Below are 16,069 nucleotides of genomic sequence, written 5' to 3' on the forward strand. Positions count from 1 at the left end.
TCTGCCTGTCTTCCAGAAGCCCTCCAGCTTGCCTCTCCTACTTAAAACAAACAAACAAAACAAATTATCTACTCAATATGTCTGCATGTGCCATCTGCCCTTGGTGCAAAATACCATTCCTGTCACAGTTCAGCAAACAGTACTCTCTGGCTAAGCTTCTACTTCCTTCCTGGTTTATTGTGTTATTGTTACTGTTATTTGGGGGGAGAAATGGGAGATTTTTTCATTTTGGGGGTGAGGCAGTAACATTGGTTTAATTTAGTTTTGCTGTCTGATTTATTTATGTGACTAATTCTTTTATATGTAACCCCCAGAATTAGCGATAGCCATTTATAGATTTATTCAAATCTATGGATATATTATAAACTATGCATTTAAGGTGCCAGGCTCTTATACTTGTCAGGAGAAGACTTTACGAACACCGTTACAAACAATTCAGGGCAGATAAAGGCAAGAAAATCCACAGGAATTAATCTAAAACAGTACAGAGGTGAAATACCTGTGGAGAAGTTTGTTCTCTCCAGTAGACAGCTTAGACTAGACAACTGACTGCTGGAGCCTCAGCACATGTTCTTACCGCCACAAGTTTGGAGTTCCTAACCTGGCTGAAGCTGGTTAAGAACTGCTGATACGAAGCTCCTCTAAAATGGTGAGCAAAAGTTTCTCAGGTTTGGCATCAAATAAGTAGAGAACAACCAAGTGGTATATTTTGTCTTTCTTTACAGTTTGGGCATCACCTCTGCACTCAGTTGTGTTGAATATAAATTGGTTGCAGGAAAACTTCTAAGTTTCAAGGCAGTTCTTGCAGACAAGTTCTGTGAAATCAGGAGGCACTCACATGTTGTGCTGTTCAGTACTGTGAGAGAGAGAGAGCAAATAAACCAAGAATTTCCTATTCATTCCAAGTTTGGATATTACTGGCTGTATACATGAAAAGGGGCAAGCAGTCACAATATTGAATAAAACAGACAGAAAAATGTCAGTTTCTTGAGTAAAGTGATCCTATTCACTGAATCAAAACAAAATCCCATTAAAAAAATGGATGTGTTGTTACCCAGGCATATATAGTGTGGCTCCTTGTCCTATTCTTTCACCTAGACTGTGCAAGAAGTTTTGAGCCTGCCATGAGCTTAACAGAGGCAAAAGGGGGATGAAGAATTTATTTCCTTACTGAATTTGTGGGTTTGACACTCAAGTGATGATAACCTGGCAATGTGGTGTTGAATGAGATTGTGATCAAGGCGTACATTGTCATATATTTGTTGAAAGGACAGAAGTAATGTTGAAGTACCCTGAGTTCAGTTGCCTAACTTCTGAATGCTTGGTTCTGTAGCTTGAAACTCATTAGAATCATTTTATGTGGATTTGCTTGCTCATTTTATGGACCATCTTAACTAAACAATCGTTGAAAAAAAGAAAGCAATTCAAATGCCCTCCAGGCCATATACAAGAATAAAGTTGTTTGGTTCCTCTGATAAATTAGTAAGTGTTTTGGACTTCTCCATAGCAAAGGAAACAGATCTTCAATATTTTAAATGAAAATAACTGCTTGCATTTAAGGAAACCATTCTTTTCCTGTTACAAGATGCAAAAGGATCTAAAAGTCTTCACAATAGTGGTTCTAATTCAGTCTGTCTGCTGACACAGTAGCAATATATAGAAGTGGCTTCCTTGCTTTGCAAAACAGAAAAGGAATTCAAGTAAAGCATGCTGTGAATGATTGCAGACAAATGTGGGAGGATGTCAGGGAGAGAACGTTTTGTATTGTTTATCTGAGTAACCTGTACACAATTAACTATGTTACATTGTTTTGACGGAATTATGTGAATTCTTAATCAGTTTAAAGGTACAGTGCCTTATCAACGTATGTTTTTAAATTAAAATAAGGAAACACCATGTGGGATTTTCTGTTAAGTTGTCAACAATATGAAGAGGCCTTGCAGATTAATTACAGGGAAAGCAACATGCTGAGCCTCTGCACTCATTGTCTTTCTATTTTCAGTCACTCCTACTTAGAGAAGTTTCTGACAGAACAGATGACGAAAGAAGAGAAGATGTATGGCTTCCACTAATTTCTTATAGAAACTCACTAGTTACGGGTGGCGAAGATGACAGGATGTCTGTTAACAGTGGAAGCAGCAACAGCAAAGCCTCTCAGTGAGAAATAAGAAAGGGCGACCACCGCTACACAAAAAGAAAGTAGAAGGTTTGTATGGTTTATATTGCCTACTTGAGGTATTTCTCATTTTGTACATTACATTACAGCTTTCCTTATACTTTGTACGTAGAAATAACAAGACACTTGTTCTGCAAGCTTAAACACTTCCTTATGAGAAATGCCATCACAAGTCCTTATTCCTGCTTGTCCACACTAAGATTTGCTGATTGAGATCTACTGAAGCTTTTATTGAAGTTGGAAACAGGAGGTGATTGTCGAGCTACCTGTTCTACACCTTTCTCCGTCATGGATTCTTGTTTTTTCTACTCACAGATTCTTGTTTTTTCTACCTGTGTTTCAGCCTGGAGCAGTTGTTATAGGGTGTTAGAGCAAGGCCAGGGCAGAAATTCAGATACAGATCACTATTTTTGTAGGACCATTGGATATGCTAAAGAGATGCATGTTTTTGTTCAAATGATATCAATACACAGTGTTTGTATTTACTCTTTCTGTGACTTGAGGAGTGTTAATCAGGAATTTGGCTATGATATCCGATTTTTTTTACAAGATTGCATCTGTTCCTGGTTAATCTGCATGAAATCACAGGGTATAGTGCACATTTATGTGAGTATATGTTTACTGTTTCAGCAGAGTAGGTGTAAGTGGGATCTTTAAACTTCAGAGATTTTTCCAAGGTTGGAATCTACTGTAGTAACCCCTCAGTGAAGAATCTAAAGCCAATTCTCCTGAATATACAGCCATTTACCAAAATACTCCAGACTTCAAAAGTTGGTCTGTGTGCACCTCCTACTCCATTCTCTCCCCTACAGCTTGTGCTGAGCAGTACATGAGATACGTCTTCCAGTTTCTAACAGCCAACCTAGAGTCTAGGTAAATAAAGCACTGCAGGTAAATAAAGCACTGCTTGCTTCAAACGTCATTTTGCTTCCTGCAGGTTGCCATATTTTTCACAGAATTCAACTGCTGAAGATTTTTTTCTTTCTTCCTGTTATTATTTTCATTATTCTACCAATATCCTTATTTTTCCTGGAAAGTGTAGTAATATCCTTGCTTCCCTATAAGGCAAGTCTTAGGCTTAGGCTTTATGACATTGTTTGCTCCACCTCTTTTTCATGCCCTCTTCTTTCAGTGATCAGTAGAAGAGAGAGTTTATTTGCAACGCTTTCCTTTTGACTATCACCTTTCCTTGTAACAGCTGTGGTCCTGAATTTTTACACCAACTCACTGACTTAAAAATATGGAGGCCCAAATCCATGGTTATTCAGCTGTTGTTCGGTTCCTGAAAAATCTGAATTTACAGCAGTTTCCAATGAGACTATGCCAAGACTTTTTGTGGGTCTGACAGGATTCTGACATCTACAGAGTATATGAAGGGTCTGCTTACATCTTATCAGCACTGTGTTGTCAGAAGACAGCAAGGATTTGTCTTACCTTAGACAGTGTTCCAGTGTCACTGTTCACTATAGTAACCTGAAATTCCCCCATTAGTAATTGGTGGCCAGAGAGAAGACAGATGAACACTGCCTCTCCTGGAGTGCTCATGTGGGGTGGGATATGTGCATGTCCTCTGAGCACTGTAAATACAGCTCTGGGTTATAGTATGACATTTAAGAATAACATGTTTTGAAGAACACCAACTTAGGAAGTGATGCCCTTCTCCATTCTTCTATGTGATACCTAATAGACCTTAAATTCACAGATCACTATGCAGACCTTTATTACTCATAAAAGCTTTTCTGTACAACCTCAGCATATAGGTTCAGGGAGGATGCAAGGGGTTTATTTTGTATGTACAAACAATGAGCTCATGAAATAATCAGAGATGTAATCCTCTTCTTAGAAATAGGTATTTACTGTTTCGCTGGTCTGTAGAACTTGAGCTATGAAGAACCAGTCTTTTGAACAGCTGGAATGCCTACAAGTTACTTGATGGTCTGTACACAGCATGTACACGGGTCTTTGTTGTATTTTATCTTTACATATTTTTATTAACCCTTCCAAAAGTCCTACCTTTAATTTTTATTTGGCATTAAAATCACAAATGTGGACCTCTCTTTGAATCCTGCTAAGATTAAAAAGAAAAAAAAAATCCACTCTAAAGGAACTAAAGCAAAGACATGGTCACTGCAGAAACTATCGTAGTATCAAGAACCAGAGCTAGAACCCCGTGGTTCCTTTCACCTAAATCCCAGTGTCTGTTGGGTTCAGCAGACTGTCCAGGTTGGAGAACATTCCCTGTTGTTACTGAAAGGCAGTCTGCCTCCCTGTATTAGACTGTTCTGACATTTCTTCACAATGCCTTAAGAAAGTGAAACATGAATAGGATTTTAAAAAATAGCATTATGAAATGTAAATTCAAGGACAAATAGGCAACTTTTAGACAACTTTTAAGCCTAAAGGTAGTAAAAGGTATAGAAAAAAATGAAATGATCCGTTGAGATCCCCACATGCTTTCTCACTACATATTTCTTCCTGTTAGTAAATCTGTGATCTTGTCTTTTCCTCTCCTGTAATCTTGTCTTTTCACTTGCTCCAGCAACTTCTGCATGTCTCTTGCCTACACACTTGTCTGCTCTCTCACATGCTCCTCTCCTCCTCAAGCCCCCCACTCTCCCCTCTTGTTTGCTCCCTTCCTCAATATGAGCACAGCATCCCATTTACACCTTCAGTCACCTTCCCACCTCCATTTCTCCCATCTGCTCTAAACTCTAAATATACTATCTGAAATCATAGTTCAGAGTTCACACCAGCCAGACCACTCCTTATTTTAAATGTCCCCCTCTGTACTTCACTGAAATGGTTGTTACTGAAGTTTCTAACCGTCTATGCTGACCAGATTTGGTGTTTTATCCTCCACCCTCATTTTTAGTGTTTCACTATGTCATTTGCTTTATGCATATGAGATTCATGGTCTTATATTTAAATTACCAGCTCAATTACTTGGGAATTATCTCTGTTAATGTGTGCAAGACACTGACAGTTTAGGCAGTGCTGGAATGCAATATTTGTTGGCAATGTTTTTTGTTTTGTTTTGTTAAATATTTCTACTTTGAATAGTTATTATTCCTGAGAATAACTAGTAGTAATCCTTCCTTAAAATAACACAAAATTTATCATTTTGGGTATTTTATCCGGTTGATCTCTTAAAGGCACACTATTTCAATAGATACTAAACTATTGGAAACATAAATTTGCAGGAAGGTGTTTGACACTAAAATGAACTGTATTGAAGTGTGTCAGTAGATGGAAGGCTTTAATTACTAACGTAAGGTTCAGTGAGTTTGCTGGAGGGATGCTAAAGGCAGTAATACTACACTGCTTATTATTACAAATGGATCAGTAATTTTAAACGTTTCTTTCCTAGATGAGAGTCTAGAAGGCCATGGCTGAACAGGAATGAAAACATACATACTCCAGGGACACTGCAAGCACCACAGCTCACCTCAACTGTCTTGAGAGAGAACACTAGACAAATGGGAGAGCCGATCCAGGAGCACGAGTCAGAGCAGGCATCTGAACAAGATTTTTTACACAAGTAAGTGTTGGAACATCTCTACCAAATAGAGTGACAGCCAGGCAAAGGAGTTGGCTGTTACTTATACAGATAATCTGTGGTTCCATAGACACAGTGTTTATTTGCAAAACAACTGGAAAGGTCTTGGCTATAGCTCAACAATACTTTTATTATTTTAAATTCCCAGGAAAAATATGTTGTAATGAAATCAGGGTAGAAATTATTTATGTTAAAACTATCTCAGACCATAACCACGTGATTATGGTTAAATCTTTGTAGTGTTTGTGGCCCCAGGCTGGATTGAACTGTTTCTTTAAAGACCTGTTAGATTTTCTCTTTTCTTTCCTTCTGCCCTTGTACGGTTAAGGTTCTCCAGACATCTTAACTGATTTCTTGTAAATTAACCCTTCAGTCCAATTCTAGCTGCTGAATTTGTCATTTCCATTTCTGGGCAATTTTGCAGACAGCTTTATTTTGCCCTAAATCATGTATACATTTTTGTCAGTCAACTCCATTTAAATCCATTTAGAGGGAGAAATGGTGATGGTTATCTGTCAGTAGTTCATTTAAGAAACAAAGACGACTTCAGAGAATGCTATTATTGCTAATTCTATTAATTTAAAAGATAGAAGTAGTAACTGGTTTGGAGACTATTTTTATAACTTTTATAGCTAACTTTACTGATCTGGTTTATCTGTATAAAAGAGCGGTATTATGCTGGCCAGATGAGTCAGGTTTCTACCAATGTAGTGTATGATAACCTGGCCATGGTTTTCCTCTAACTTCTGTCCATCATGTTTTTCTTGATACGTATTTGCCAGCTTCCCAGTTCTTCCCAATGTGCACTCACCCTGCTGTATCCTAAGTTTCTACTGCTTCATCCTGCATTCTCTAATCACAGAATTTTTTTAATAGAAATAATTATTAACAATGGTCATTATGCCTTGGGACGTTAAATATTCTCCGGTCTCAAATGTCAGTGGTGTACGTATGCCACCCTGTTGTACATACAAGCTATTAAAGCTTGTGGCCATAGATGCTCGTAAAATCTGAGCAACATCTAAAGAATTGTCCTTTCAAAGGCACAGCCTGTTCTCCCTTAGCTGTGTGTGCAACGTGCACAGGCAGCAGCAGCACAACAGATGAAGCCCTGATATGATCCGTGAGTCAGTGCTCACCACAAGAGACACTTACAGCTCAGCTGGCTACAAATAACTCTTTATTTTTGGAGCACTTATTTGTTGTTTCCATAAATGAGTTGAGCCACCTTTCTTTCCCCATGCTAACCATGTGACCACCACAAGACAGAGTGAGGTAGGGTGGAAGGATTTCTGGGCTGCTTCACGCTGCAGCAGGGACTTGCGTGGTCCTGTGCGAAGGACACGAGCTCAAGTTTTCCCAGCTGGTGCTCCCTGGAAGGAACAAGGGTTGGCACATAAAGGTGTGAGCGCAAGGCAAGTGGGGGCATGGATTTTATTTTCTCACCTCTACAGTTTCAGTCTGCAGAAAACTCCAGCTGACCACAAAGAAAGCACAGCTGAGGAAGAACCCCTGTTAAGTCAGACCCATAGTATCTTTTCACCTTACTCCTATGGCATGTATAATCTGGGTTCATGTCTCTTGCTTGCCTTCCTGCAGCCAAGGATTTGCCTCCCCAGATGTTGCTGTAACTTCTAGGTTATAAGGAAGACTTTGTGGCTCTCAATTTCTCCTTTTTTCTAATCTGCAGTAAAAACAAAAAAAAAATTGGTGAAGTGAGAGCCTTTTTCCTGACCCTCTCTAATCTAACCTTGGTGTGCTGCACACTAAGCTAGATCTCTCTCTGTGAATATTTAATCAGTTGGGGAAAGTGGGACAGCTTCCACTCACTCACTGTGTTTTACCCTCCTGAGCCTGATGAGCAGGAGCTGCCATAAGATGTGGGAGAACCTTATTTCTGGGGGGAAGCTGAGCCACACTTTTCACCTGGGGCTTGAACCCCTGTTTCTGCTATCTCAGATGAATGCTGCAAGCAGAGTACTATTCAGCATCACTCTCCTCTGTTTTTTTCAAAGAGCCGGATTCTACATGCAAGTTGACTGTGTGAACTAAAAAAACGGGGAGGAAATGTTTCCTTTCAGCCTGGCTTTAGCTTGTCTTCCCCACACATCCTACAGGTCACCTTAGCTTCCCACTTAACATGCTGTCTCATATGAGTCCCAAGATACCTTATAGCTGGATCATGATGACCCTTGTGAACTGAGCCTGAGGATCCTGTGCATTCTGTAGGAAAAATCACTTAAATTAGTTACACTTACCTGTGTATAGGCATCTAATGCTGCTTTTAAAATGATGGTTGAACTCAATGTGATCGTGAACGTCTTTTCCAGCCTAAATGATTGTATGATTCTATGAAAAATGAGGGTCAAAAATACGCTTACTGCAGTCTGAGATTACGTAATTAAAGACTGGTGTTGCTCTTGAAGAGCTGCACTTATTTTCATACTGTCTCTTTGTGCTGCAACACACAAAACATACCAAATATATTGCTGTCTACTGCTGGATTGAGTTGGTGTTAAGTACAGTCTTTCAGCATTTACATGTGGGTAAGTTACTAGATGCTAAAGTTGATGGGGGCTACATACTTAAAAGCAATTTGTTTTCACTTTGTGTGACATTTTTGTCTTAAAATGCATGTCAGTTATTAATTTGGATCTATTCTGACTCATATTTTGCCTGAGGCAGTGAAGTAGGATTTAATGAATTTTAGAAGCGCTCCCATTTCAGGTGCATGCCACATTAATGAATGAGTAACGTTAGCATTTTCTGTAGCTGTTTTTATTACAACAATTAATGGATTTTTTTTGTGCACATGCAGTGGGAGGAGACAAATTGCAGAAGGGAATCCAGAAGACTTGTACAATGATGGATGTGATTTAAATATCTTAATCTGAAACATACCCAGACACAAAACTTGAGGAGATATTGTCTAAACATAGCCAACTCAAAATTGTTAGTGTTCTCAGTCATAATCCTGCTTTATGTTTGTTAGTCCCCAGATGCAGATATCTTGGTTGGGCCAACAGAAGCTAGAAGATTTAAATCGAAAGGACAGGACAGGAATGAACTACATGAAAGGGAGAACTGGTGTAAGGCATGCAGTGTAAGTGTTCAGAGCACCTTCATCTCCAGATCAGAATCATTTTAGATGAAAAAGTTGCATTTAAATGTTACCTTTTCTGGGTTGTTGCTTGTAATTTCTGTGACGTTTAACTCTTCTTAATAAAGGCAGAGTAACAGCTTTGTCATGTTGGGATGGATACAGGGCCATATGGCCCCTCTAGCCCAGTGTTCCTCCTCTAACCATGGCTGTGAGCAGGTGCCTCGTGAACAGGGCAAATATGTGGAACAATCTTCCATAATTCTCTGCCAGCCTTCAACTATTTTGAGGCAGTTTCCATGAAGCGCTGTTATGTCTATTAAGTAACTTAAAGTGAATTTTTCTTCTAAGTTGTTGTCCAGTCTTCCTGTGAACCTGTTTAAGCTTCTTTTATCTACATCATCTTTTACCAAGGCGTACCACTGGGACACACATGGGCGGATGCTGAAGCGTTCTGTTGTGCAAAGTGCTCCGTGCTCTGGTGCTGATCTAACCAAGTCTTCCAGCACGTCAGTGCTTTTCAGGATGAGGGACAGAGTCTCTTGCAAGATCAAGTCCTTATGGCATTAAAAACTGGTTTGGGATTCAGTGGTGGATTCACAGGCATTTACCAGTGATATTGACAAACAGCGTTAACTCCTTTTTGTAAATGGGCAAGCAAACACAGTGCGGTTATTGCCTTTTTCTTGTTAAGGACAGTTTTAATTAGTGTTTATAATGATACTACACTGGACTTCCTGCTTTAGCCTCTGCAAGTGCTAGGTTTGTTTTTACATAAGATTTTCTTCAGGCTAATATTAAGAAAATATGCTGGCTTGATTCTTTAATGTAAGATTTTATGTGAAGATATTAAGGGATAGGATTTGAGCATTGTTCTTAATGAGAAAGTTCATGGTTGGGAAATTTATATGCTTGAAAATGACTTTTTCTTTCTCTTTATTTAATCAGACGAGGTCTAATGGAAGATGACGCTGAGCCCATCTTTGAAGATGTAATGATGTCTTCACGAGGTCAGCTAGAGGATATGAATGAGGAATTTGAGGACACAATGGTCATTGATCTGGTCAGTAAATCTTATTAATAGCAAGTTTAAGGTGGTTAAAAGATAATTTAAAAGGCATTTTTAAGTGCAAACAAAAATGTCCAAAATTTGAGCCTAATTTCTTGTTATCTGAGCATTAAAAAGTGAAAATTATCTGAATATTTCATGGAACCTAAAACTGCAGATTCAGGCCCAATTGATATTTTTTTCATAGAAATACAAGAAGCAATGCTTAGCACTCTTCCTGATGTTCTAGATTCAGGCAGTAGCAAGTGCCTGAAGCACTCTCATTCACCTTTAACTTGTCACCCTATGAGAATTTCGGTTTGTGAATTATAGCGTATCAGTTGTATATCAGTATAGTTGTATTATTGAATATATATAATATATAATAATATAATATAATAATATATAATAATATATGTATAGTTGAATTATAGCATATCAGTATAGTTGTATCAGTGCAGATGACACCTCTCAGGTGAGTGCTAAAGAGCTGAGCTGACTTGCTCTGCAGTCAGCCAAGTGCTAGATGCACTAAAGGACAGAGGGAGTGCTGGTGAGGAAAAGAGGTGAGACCAGCGCACCCCATCTGATTGAACATCACACGAAGCTGCCTGCTCAGCATCATGGAGTGCAAATGGATGGTCCAAAATCCAGTAACAGCTTTTGACTCGGGCTGTTGCTTGACATTATGAAGAGTTTAGAAATTTATATATCCAAAGATACCCTGGGTGGTGTTTCCTTCCCTGTGCCATTGTTACAGGCATCATTAACTCTCTTGCTGACATAGGGCTTTATGAAACCTCACTGTGATCACAGAGTTGTTTCTGTCCTCTAGTTCGTTTTGTTTTCTGGGAGGTGGGGTGGATAGGGGATCCTTAATCATGGTGTCGTCCAGTTTATAGCCACACAGAGTTGTGCTGGCACATCAGAAGCGAGAGAAAGCTGTAGTGGATAGGCACTGAGGGAGTACCTTACGCTACTGGTATTGCTCCTAACAAGGTGGCATCATCAGATTGTAACTTTGGCTCTTTCCGTGGTAATGTGACTGATTGTGTTTGTGAAGACCATAACCGTACTAGCCTCTCTCTGCTGAATGAATACTTTTCTTGTAAAATGGGAAGGAGGATCAGTTTGCATTATACACTTCACTGGCTTTTATGCTTTCATATTTCTCCTTTAATATCCAAATTATAAGGCGTAGGTTATTTTAGGACTAGGCTATAATGTCTTGGAAAGAAAATGTACGCAATAATTCAGTTGCTGAGATTATTACTAGCATTCAAATGATTATCAAGTAAGTAAAGATTGCCTTTAAGTGGCAATCCATGGAAAGGAAATGAAGGAATTGTTCAAGCCAGCACAGGTCACATTTATTCTTAACATTTCTATGGCAGGACAACACAGGTCAGTCCTCAGAAATATTCTAACATCATAAGTACTGTTTAAAAAAATCCACTTTCTGACCATGTCAGAGCTGGAATTTCATCATAAATGTAAAAGCATAAAGCAGACAGTTTTCTATGCAGTCTGGCACATAGTCTTAATACAAGAACACCGTTAAGTCAGCAGGGGCCATAAGCAAGTCCTTAGCTATGAGGATGGTCTTAAAACTACTTTAGTATCCATCAGCTTTTAGTCCATTCTTAAATAAAACGTGAATTTAACAAGTACGCTCATGTGTCGGAGCCTATATTTGTATCTGAGCTTTTATGGAAATCCATGCATAGCTATTTTTTAAAGGAACAGGTAAAGATGTTAGTGCTTGTTAGCTGTAGAGCCACAGGAGTCCTTTATAGTCAGTTAACTGATCTCATGTACTAAAATGTCTGACTCACCTCTTTAGCCACCTTCAAGAAACCGACGAGAACGGGCTGAACTGAGGCCAGACTTCTTTGACTCCGCAGCTATCATTGAGGATGATTCAGTAAGACTTTACTAGTACTTGCTGTTTATCTGAGGTTCTTTTATGATAACTGTTGCACTTAATTAATTACTGTCTTTTAAATCATTTTTCTAGGGATTTGGAATGCCTATGTTCTGAAGTCTGCTGAAGACATTTTACAAATTTGGAACTCTATTGTTTAGAGCTAGAGGCCTATATACTGTGATAGCTTGTATGAAAAACACATTTTTGATGTGATACGGTTTGATTTTTAACCAAATGATTAAGGTCAATCCCTTTTTGTAGTGACAGAAAGAAGAGGAACTTCCTAATGACACAAAGGAATGTTGGCTAATCCAGTCACCTCAGAAAGGCTGACCTAAAAAGTCATTTGTATCCCTGTTCTTGACTGTCCTAATACAGATTTTTTTTTCTGGATGAGGAGGAAGTTTTAAATTGTTAAGACAGCTGTCAAAATAAACACTGTTCTGCGTATGTTTTTCTGAAAACAACATTGAGTGAAAACAGAACTTTTTACCTTTATTTTTCTGCTGTACAATTTAAAACAGTTTTAACATTTGCCTTTTTATGTTTTAAAAGCTAGCCATTTTTATTAAACCTATGCCTATCAGCCATTGACTAGCAATGATGCTATAAGCAGGTCATTCTGGCTACAGAAAAGTGTTTTTGAACACACTGGATTTGATTAACATTATGGTACGCTTATGTCCTCTCATAGGCATTGAGAAGAACACTCTTATAGAAGAGGTTAGAATTCTAATGACGTGCATCTCTGCCAAAAAATTTCAGATTCTGATATGATAAACCCAGATTTTATACTCTTGAGAAGATTTATTTTTATTTATAATGGGACATAAAGTAAGAGATGTCCATGAAGCCACTTTTCCAACAGATGCTGTGTAACATTCATTTTATATAGCACATGGGGACACAAAAACAGTAAATTTTCTATTGGTACTTGCTCTGTGCATTTTTAGCAACTTATACCAGCAAATAAAGTATTCTCAGTAAAACACACAAATGGTTCTCAAGTAATCACTTTGCTGTTTTTACTACCTACTTCAAGCCCTGCCAGTCCAAGGTACATAAACAGCAACTTTCCTATTTAAAAAAACAAAACAAAGAAAAACAATAATTCAAGGGTGGGGAAAAGGAATCACTTTAGCATACTAAAAGCAATTTTAACTGTACCATAAAAAAGTCTACTTTCCATGCCGTAAATACCCTTTTGCGCTATTTTTGTAAATTAATTTTGCCAGTTAGAAGTACTGTATGTGCTGCATAGAAATTTGTGCTTAGATGGTGAAGTTCTTAAGCTTACAATGGAATACAGCTACATTTTCAGTGTTAACTGTGCATATTAAGAGTAATTATTTGAAAAAAATACGATTTTTCAAAAAAGTAAAAAGTCAAAAAAAAAAACACAAAAACCCAAAACATTCTCAGCTAATTCATTGTAATAAGAGATTTTTCAATGTCTTCAATAATTTGGAATTTCGTTATGCTTCGATTTTATGACTCTGCCTAGTAGCTGCTACTTAGTTAAAACTGGCCTGATATCAGAGGTGCTGGCCATCCACAACTTGCACTGACTCTAGTATCTCTAAGAATCAGCCCCAAAATGTTAATCTTCCTTTCTGCATTCTAATATTAGCATTTGAGATACAAAGCAGATTGACCCACTTGGAGCACAGCAGTTTTAGAGGTGCTTTTTTTTTGTTTGTTTTTTTGCAGCAACAGCAAAATAATCATGGAGCTTTTTTATTTTACAAGCTTATTTAAAAACAAAACAACGTTAATACCCAGTGCTTACTTGCTGGGGGGGAAAAGAATCTAAAAACAAACCAGCATTTCACAAAGCTGAGGTTTGTTTTTTTTTTTTTTTACAACACAGGCAGTTCTCAGACAGAAAAAAATGTTGCCAAAAATGTTTGACTAGGTAATTCAGCCATTCCTCTGACATTGGTTGGGTAATGTATAAAACATGAGAAGTGGCTGGAACTTAATAAAATAACATTACCTCCCTTTCTCTTCTGTCCATCCCAAAGGTAATAGGGGTGGGTAGGAATGGCTGCATTAAATTGTCATCACGATAACTCTGTGAGCATAGTAGCATAATAAATGCTGCCCGGTTTGAGTCATAGTCTCAGACGAACCTTGTGCTTCACAGTCCTCTGTGTGGAAAACTGATTCCTAATTTAACATTGTAGAATACTGTATAACAAACATTTATTATCACGGTACCTGCAATGGGTTTCCAGTTCAGTTTGCAGTCAATAGGTTTTTGTATTTTGAGTGTCTCCTTGATTGGTTTTGCTAGTAATTCTGTAAATTGTACATTTACAATATGAGGTTTTTTTTTTCCTTTTGTACAATTTAAAACTGATGCTTCACCTTTCATTTAATAAACTATTCAAAATCATGAGTATGATGAGCACCCTGTTCACTACAACTTTTTTAATACTGGTTTGGGCCATCCCATCCTGTCATCCCATTTATTAGCCAGATGAAATACTGGAAGGTAGTTCTCATGTAATACAGGCTTCACAACCAAATTTCTTACACCTACCTTAGCCAATCAGCCTTAGAGAAAAGGAAAACGCTGTTTGTTCTTTTTAATTTTTTCTCCACTGCGGTATATATTTGGTTTTTGGTTGATCTTGGGGGTTTTATTGTGGGAGTGCTGTAAATTTGGTAGCTCATCACAATTTGAGAGTTGCATTGTTGAAAAGTTTGAGTGTTCTCTGTCTTTGCCACACTGTAAAGCTTGTAATTGTTCAAAATGTCACAAAGTTTGAGAAAAATTTCTCTCCTGTCATGTTAAGTCTCAAATGATCTGGACCACGTAGAAAGAAATAGACATGGTAAAGGCCTGGAAGGGCTAATCATCAACTGGGCTAAAGGAAAATTTGCAGGTTCACTAAATTAAATGCTTTTTGTTATTCCCATGTCTCAGAGAAAGAGGTGCTATTTTTGTCCAACCCATGAATGATTTCATCTTTGTAGTGCTAAAGAAAAGTGACTTACTTGTCATCTGGCATGCCTCCCAAAGAAAAATCATCTGAGACAGAAAAAGTAACGAGATCCAGCAGGTGAGGAATGGGGGATTCAAGGAAAAGACAGTACTGTCTTTTCAGAAGGATTCACGGTCTGAACTGCATTCTAGGTCTACTGAGACACAGCCTGAACACTGACTCTGACTGCTTCTAAGTTATGCTTAACTCCTGACGCAAAATGGAACACAGTAAGTCACTTGTCATGCTTCTAAGTTCAAGGACTTCTGTTTGTTGAAAGGATTTTTATATTTTTTGTTTCTGCAGGGGACTGGAATTCAAGAGAAGCTTGGATAGCATGGCCAGATCAGCTTTCCAGTGTGTTTCCAAAGCACTGTGCAGGTAGAGCAACTGAGTGCTTGGAAATCAACAGGATATACAAGCCAAATTGTTGTGCTGGCAAGGGGTAGAAGAGAGGATGAAGTCTACATAACAAAGGTTAGGAAACAAGAACGGTTGCTTATGCTTTTTCCTTTGTGACATAACAGTTGGGGGTTCTCATTTAGTGTCTCCTGACTCTGGTCAGACTGAAAAAAACTACGTGCATATCATTTTGCTGACTTAGCTTTTGCCTCTAAACTTGGGACAGCCACTCTCTCTTAGCTACTGATTAGCTTTGAAAAAAATCCTATTATTCCTTCTTGATTAACTCTTACAAACTCTAGATTAAACCATTTCTCACAATTCAAGAACTCAGTTCATTGCAAGGACACACCCCCGTATCTACATTTCAGCTTACCTTGCCTTATTGTTGCAGCAAGCTGTCTGTTTCGCAGGGCCCTTGGGGCAGGCAATGCTGAGGTGCAACCAGGTACATTCATGCAGCTTTGGTGTGTTTGCAGCCAGGACAGTATAGCCGTAACCTGAATACATCGCCTCTAGTTATTACAAAGCTGGGATCATACTTGAAACAGTCTTTTTGTACTGTCTTTTCAGATTTATTTTTTTTGTGGGTGTGGTCTGCAAGTTCCATGGCTGAAGTCGGCAGGACACCAGCCTGCACCTACCTGGGAAGAGATGCTCCCTGGAAAGTTGCCATCTTATCGCTTTCTTCCACTTCACATGCTTGGGGAGCGAACAGGAGCAGCTGTGATGTGCAGGTGTAGTAATTCTCTACCTTATAACATTGTACTGTTAATTACTGAGGTTGCTCACAACAGACATGTCATTACAGGACTTCACATGATTGGCATGTGTTTTCAGTAGCGGTAAACATGATAGTAGCCATTACTC

The 16,069-nt window shown here is 38.5% G+C and overlaps 1 protein-coding gene across 1 annotated transcript in view; it reads left to right on the forward strand.

Moving 5' to 3' along the window:
• Window positions 1-14,601, forward strand: part of STAG1 (stromal antigen 1) — a 185,061-nt gene extending 170,460 nt beyond the window's left edge. The window contains 9 exon segments of the mRNA XM_050712522.1: window positions 2,003-2,037; window positions 2,040-2,150; window positions 2,153-2,206; window positions 5,544-5,558; window positions 5,561-5,714; window positions 8,725-8,835; window positions 9,781-9,895; window positions 11,724-11,804; window positions 11,898-14,601. Coding sequence (XP_050568479.1) covers window positions 2,003-2,037; window positions 2,040-2,150; window positions 2,153-2,206; window positions 5,544-5,558; window positions 5,561-5,714; window positions 8,725-8,835; window positions 9,781-9,895; window positions 11,724-11,804; window positions 11,898-11,921 — 700 coding nt within the window. The 3' untranslated portion in view covers window positions 11,922-14,601.
• Window positions 14,602-16,069: the final 1,468 nt, after the last annotated feature.

This window comes from Cygnus atratus, chromosome 9 (genome assembly GCF_013377495.2).
Source record: "Cygnus atratus isolate AKBS03 ecotype Queensland, Australia chromosome 9, CAtr_DNAZoo_HiC_assembly, whole genome shotgun sequence".
NCBI classification, from domain to species: Eukaryota; Metazoa; Chordata; class Aves; order Anseriformes; family Anatidae; genus Cygnus; species Cygnus atratus.